General features: G+C 42.5%; 1 protein-coding gene across 1 annotated transcript; it reads right to left on the bottom strand.

Annotated features, from left to right (window-relative positions):
- Positions 1–1,955: 1,955 nt before the first annotated feature.
- On the bottom strand, positions 1,956–5,413 carry LOC125529470 (putative F-box/FBD/LRR-repeat protein At1g78760). Its single transcript, XM_048693881.1, has 4 exons — positions 5,293–5,413; positions 4,232–5,138; positions 2,666–2,821; positions 1,956–2,578 (listed from the first exon to the last, which is right to left on the bottom strand). Exons 2-4 carry the CDS (start codon positions 5,087–5,089, stop codon positions 2,390–2,392), a joined length of 1,203 nt encoding a protein of 400 aa, XP_048549838.1. The 5' UTR covers positions 5,090–5,138; positions 5,293–5,413; the 3' UTR covers positions 1,956–2,389.
- Positions 5,414–6,362: the final 949 nt, after the last annotated feature.

Genomic DNA, 6,362 nt, shown 5'->3' with positions numbered 1-6,362 from the left:
GTCTTTATGGTCATTATAGCACTTTATTAGGGGCGTTACCAGTAACGCCCAATCTTAAATGTACCTTAAACCCTGCATTACTGAGGGCAGGAGGGGGCCGACGAACTCTATATAAGCCACCCCCCTCCTCGGTATGAGGGGTTCGCACCCCTGTTATCCACACACGCATAATTCAATCGACCGCCTCCGGGCACCGAGACGTAGGGCTGTTACTTCCTCCGAGAAGGGCCTGAACTCGTAATCCTCGTGTGCTTACAACTTCTCCATAGCTAAGACCTAGGCTCTCCATACTTACCCCCTTACATCACTGTCAGAGTTAGAACCACGACACTCCCTCCGTCCGGAAATACTTGTCCTAAAAATGGTTGTATCTAGACTTATTTTAGTTATAGATACATCCATTTTCAACCATTTCTAAGACAAGTATTTCCGGACGAAGGGAGTATAAGTCTTTTTAGAGATTTCAAATGAACTACAACATACATATGTATATAGACATATTTTAATGTGTAGATTCACTCATTTTGCTCCATATGTAATCCTTTGTTGGAATTTCCAAAAAACTTATATTTGGGAACGGAGGAAGTATATTATAAAAAATCCAATTTTTTATGTATATTATGTGCATTTTTTTCATTATTTGTGTGTTTCTTTCTTTCTTCTGAAAGGGTAATACCAATACCCTAATTCATTCTTTCTTAAAAAACTTCATTATTTTGATTTTGGTTTAGGTTTTGTTTTATTTTCTTTCTTCATTATAATACCAGTGACACTAATCCAATCGTTGCGAGGAAACTTTTTTTTGCGAAAATTACACGTATAAGGTGTATTAGTTTTTTCAAAGGTCAAACATGTGCATAGATTTATTTTCCATCGTAGATGTCAATATATTAATTCTATAATCTTGGTGAAACATATACAAATTCATTCCTTATATCGACACCTTATATTCTAGAACGGAGGGAGTATATGCTTATTGTTGCATATTGTAAAAAAGGTGCAATCTCTGTGTACATTGTGTGCAAATTGTATCATTATTTGTTTTGTACTTTTTTATTTTAGGAGGGTTATACCAATGCCACTAATTCATTCCTTGAACACACAATATGTGGATCAACTACGTATATTAGTGATGTCGAATTTTTCATCTCACACACACACACACACACGCACAAGTACCCTCAAACACATGTGCGTACACATAGTTGGGGCACATGCATACACAATACATATGTGCCACTTCCTCCATTTCTAAATATTTGTCTTTTTAGAAATTTCAAATGAACTATCATATACGGATATATATAGACATATTTTAAAGTATGATTCACTCATTTTGCTCTGTATGTAGTCACTTGTTGAAATCTCTAGAAAAACAAATATTTAGGAATAGATGGAGTAACACGCATGCGAGCACATGCACATGTGGCAGCGTGCACGCGCAGACACACTCGCGCACACACAAAGGGAAAATAGACGTGCACACGTGAATTAGCTAGCACTGCCACTTTACGCTAATACTACTTACATATGGCTAGCGTTCCTTCGTGCCTGCTTGCCCTAAAAGAAAAAGTGACTGACCCTAAATTTATTTTCACGTGATTGACATATAGCCACGCCCAATTAAATATGTATTACATTTTTAGAAGAGGCTGGCTTATATCAGTAATCAATAATCCTACGTAGATTTTTCCTTTTTCGGACGCAGGGAGTATATGCATATATGTAACCATGTGAGATACTCGTATGTGGTAAGCAATCCAAACTATTCAAAAGTATATGCATATATGTATCTATGTATGTAACCGAATGAAGGGAATACTATGTTTATGAATGAAGTGCAATTCAAGGGTGCGTGGTTTACAGGAATATCATACGAAGTTGAACTGCACATAAGGTACGTAGTTCAAGATGACATGACAGGAAGCATTTTTGTTTCAGAAACAGCAGAGAAAGGAACAACACAGCCATCAGCAATGCATCTCAGATCAATAACATCACAAAATCCGAATGAGCTAACAGAGTAGTTACAAGAAAAGTATCCTCGGAGATTTAGAGCCATAAACTCCAACCAAAACAGGCAATTCTGCACGTCTCATGTAGTAAAACGTTCTACCAGAATGGCACCACGTAGGAAAATGACACATCTAAGTCTATGTTTCTTTTGGTTCACCGTCAGCAGAACATGCTTCAAAATCACCACTACTGTGTGAAAAAGGCAAGGGCAGCAAACACGTATGCTATGTTCATTCCAACTAAAACAGAGCGAACGAATATAGACCCAAGAGGAAATAATGTAATAATGTTTGCCTGAGATGACATGCCAATGTGTGATCCCATGTAATTTCACCTGTAGTAGGACCTGAATCATCAAATGCATCCATCGGCCTTAGTCCTCGTAACTGACACGCATCTGATCAGGCCTTATGCCACTATCAAGCAAGAACTGGTTCACCCAAGGTAGCAGCTCATTTCCCTCCGAGCATATGATTTCAACAATCTCAAGCTGCTCACATGTAAATGATCTATCCTCCAGCTCACCAGTGATTGCACATATAACCCCATTTTCATACCAAGGCTGGCAAATAAAAAGGAACAGTTTTATCTTTACAGTAAATGCACCAACATTGATTGAAGGATAAATGCTATGGAGATGACCATATACCTGGTATAGATCAAGAGTTAGCTTCTTAAGATTAGGTGAGTTCTGAAGGAAGACTGTCAGCGCATAGAAATTCCCATACACACACCAACTATGAAGCGTCAGGTCTGTAAGATTAGGAAATGTTGGGCACCATCTGTAATTCTTTTCCATCTCCACCTGCAAATGATTGAAAGGATTAAGACAGAACATTAAACACATGATATTCTTCCATTTCTTTTTTCTGCTTCAACGAAACTTGCCAAAATATCTGGAGGGAGTTAACAAAATGTGATTACACTTCTGACCGTGCGCTGTTGAAAATCTTAAGAGCTATAGCTTTGGAGCACATTGAATATATTGACCCAGCGAAAGGCAAAACATACATTGAGTTGAGAGACACAGGGAGAAGGGGAAGAAGCAGCGTTGTTCAAGAGGAACGGAGATGGATGGTACCGGATCCAGGGTGGTGCAAGCTGAATGCAGATGGGTCATTCGTTAATTCTAATGAAGCTGGTGCTGGTATGATCTTGCGTGACCATCTTGGAGCTATTAACTTTTCTGCATGTAGGGTTTTGTACGCGTGCAGAGACCCCCTTGAAGCGGAGCTGTGTGCATGCATGGAAGGCTTGTCCCTTGCATTGCAGCGTTGTGATTTGCCAATTGCTGTGGAGTTGGATTCTCTCGAAGCGGTCTCTCTCATATCAAGCCCGGACATGGATCGTTCTGTTTACGCTTCACTTGTTAGAGAGATTAAGTACTTATTGGGTCTTCGAAAAACTTGTATTTCTCATGTTGCTAGAACTCAAAATAAAGCTAGTGATTGTTTAGCTAGTTTTGCTAGATCCCAAGGTAGGACCATGACTTGGATAGGAGCTGGTCCAGTTCAAGTAGTGGATATAGCATCGATGGATTGTAAGGATGATGTGATTGAGTAATACATTGCTATTTCCCCCGCAAAAAAAAAGCTTTGGAGCACATTGAATATGAATAAATCACAGCACAAATAGAGATCATGTTAAACAAAATAACTGCATTAGACAATCGTATACTTATTTTCTGTTCCTCAATAGTCATGGAGCACATATGATTAAATCAGCATGGTTGCATCACATGATAATCTGTTGCTTTGGTCCAATCTGTTTGTAGGAGTTGGTAATGATGGTAACAATTGCTGAAGCACTTTACATTAGTATATGCTGATGAAGCTATATTATAGCCCAGTTATTGCACTAAGAATGAGCATATGCAACTAAAAAATAGCATATGAAATGAGATATTTTGGTCAACAATTATAATCCACTTATTGCTCCAGTTTAGTATGAAAACCTTAGATATTTTGGTCAATAATTTGATGAATCTACAAAATGGGCATATGAAATGGAATATCTTGAGTGTAGACAGCATTAGTCATCCTATCAAGTGGTTAGGTTTGCAGTTATGGTACGCAATGACTCTTCCAGTTTAACAATAAAGGCAAAAAATGTGCTTACGTGGCAGATTATGTAGTACAGGTTAATATCTAGAGAAACGTGATGTACCAAAAAAAAGGAGGTGTCATAGACAGGCGTGTTAAACCTAGCAGCTCACCTTTTCGACGCCATAACAGAGGTCCAAACTTCTAACATGAGAGAGTTCTCCAAGAAACTGCTTGATATCATCAGCATTACAATTACTGATTAACTTCCATACAAGTACGACTGACGCCGTCTCTAGAGATGCCATGTTCTTTAGTATAGGTAGCCTGGGCCCAGAAGGACTCCCGTCGATGGACAGAGAAATGAGCTTTGGAGCAGAAATAGAAGGCTGGTGATCATGCTCAAGTGGGTGGAGAAAGTCATCAGTGAGGGTCAAATACTTCAGTGTATTGGAGAAAATATCACGGTCCTTAATGCTGGTATTCGATATGAATAGATCCTCCAATACTGGGCAGCCCATGTCGAGGTGCTTAAAGAAACCTTGGAACAGAAAAGCAAAGCAGATGTGCAGTCTTTTCAAGTAGGCTGAAGTGAATACCGCAGGAGCGAGATGCAAACGATAGTTGTAATCGACAACCTTGACAGCCTGAGCCTTGTACTGTAACGCATGGGCGATCCATAGGTTGGCATCGGCGGAGTCATCTTCAGGGTATTCGGTGTCGGTCGGCAACCTGTACTCGAGCCAGAACGCCTCCAGGTCAACGGGTCTACGGAGCATCAGCAAACGGTTGACGAACCTCTTGAACTCAAAGTCGTCTTCATCATCATCTTCATACGGCATGTCTGCGAATTCCTTGAAAGACACGTCGATGCAGGGCACCCACTGCCAGAGGTCCCGCCAGCGCCGTGCCAGCACGCATGTGTGCACAGCTTCGCGTGAGCGCAGGTGGGAGAGAACATGGATGAGGAGCTCGTCCGGGAGGGCGCTGATCCTGTCTTCCATGCTCCCGTCACCCGACGCCTCCGCCATGGGGTCAGAGCTCGGAGGCGTTCCGTCGAACAGGTTGTGTGCAGGGAGGCTGCAGCAACGGAAATGAACGAATGCAAGCCGTGAATCCGCAGCTCGGGACAAGATTTGGGACGGCAGGAAGAAGAGGAACGCAGAGAAACAAATATCAGGAAAGAAATGTCGAGAGAATCAACGAGGGGAGGTGAAAGGGATCGAGAGCATGCCTCCGGTGGTGCGCGACGGCGCTCAACTCTGTCCCACCCCAAATCCGGGTGGAGGCTAATGCCTCGACCAGCCTTGATGAACAGTAAGCGCCGTCAAGCGTCTAGTCTTTAGACCTCTCCCAATGCATTGGTGCTAAAGTGGGGTGCTAAGTGCATTAAAATGTTTAGCAACTAATGTCCCTAATGCATTGGTGCTTAGGTTTTGTAGCTAAGCCTCCTTTATTTAATTGTTTAGCAATAAAACTCCTTCATATATTGGTTGGTAGTCTTTTTGCCTAAGTCCACGTGCTTAGCATTGGTTCTTATTGGGGTCACTATAATGCTCTCTCTCCTCTTTAAATGCTTTGCCACGTCATATTTCTGCCTATGTGGCACCCTTAGCACCTGTACACCGTGGAGCACTGGGAAGGGCCTTATTTGCAAAGAGAGCACCGTAATAATTGCCGAGTAAAGTGAAAAGAACACGTATACTACGGTTTACGCCTTCCTGGAGAAGTGTTACTCTCTCGGTAACAAAATAGCAAATCATCCCGTCAAGTAAAAGTACTCCTTCCTGTTAGAAGGGAGAGAAGGAGATTGGTGGAATAGTTGTTTGTATGATGGATGTTTATTGACTGAGCCTCGTGGGCATATATATAGGATTACAATAATCAATTTGGAGTACAAGACAAGACAAAACAAATCATAGTTTATCCCATACTTCCTAATAATGATGTACTCAACATCCCCGTAGTCACAACGGTAGCGACGCAGACGGTGAGACTGGAGAAGAATCCAAAGGCAAGCCGACGGGCACCCCCCCCACCCACAGTCGTAATGGTCGATGCATCGTGGAAGGCGTGGCTGGAGTGAAAACCGACGAGATTGCTCAAGCAAGGCGGTAGCCCTTTGTGCCGTTTGTCGAGGTAGCCGAGACCGTAGGTGGTGTAATCGTCGAGGTAGCCGTGTGAAGAACACCGTGATCGGTGTCGAGCCGGGGGTTGTCGGTGTCGAGGTAGTCGCCGTGGAGCCGCGGAAGAAGAGCAGCGTCGGCCTGAGGAGGCGGCAGCGGCGGGGCTGCGAGGAGGGGG

The sequence above is a fragment of the Triticum urartu genome, unplaced genomic scaffold (assembly GCF_003073215.2).
Source record: "Triticum urartu cultivar G1812 unplaced genomic scaffold, Tu2.1 TuUngrouped_contig_5624, whole genome shotgun sequence".
In the NCBI taxonomy this organism is placed as follows: Eukaryota; Viridiplantae; Streptophyta; class Magnoliopsida; order Poales; family Poaceae; genus Triticum; species Triticum urartu.
This window is presented reverse-complemented; position numbering and strand designations above follow the sequence as displayed.

Coding starts and splice junctions, on each gene's coding strand:
- LOC125529470 (XM_048693881.1), bottom strand. CDS start 5,089: ATGGCGGAGGCGTCGGGTGACGGGAGCATGGAAGACAGGATCAGCGCC. Junction 2,822..4,231: donor TCTGTTATGGCGTCGAAAAG/GTGAGCTGCTAG, acceptor AATCATTTGCAG/GTGGAGATGGAAAAGAATTA. Junction 2,579..2,665: donor TAACTCTTGATCTATACCAG/GTATATGGTCAT, acceptor TTTATTTGCCAG/CCTTGGTATGAAAATGGGGT.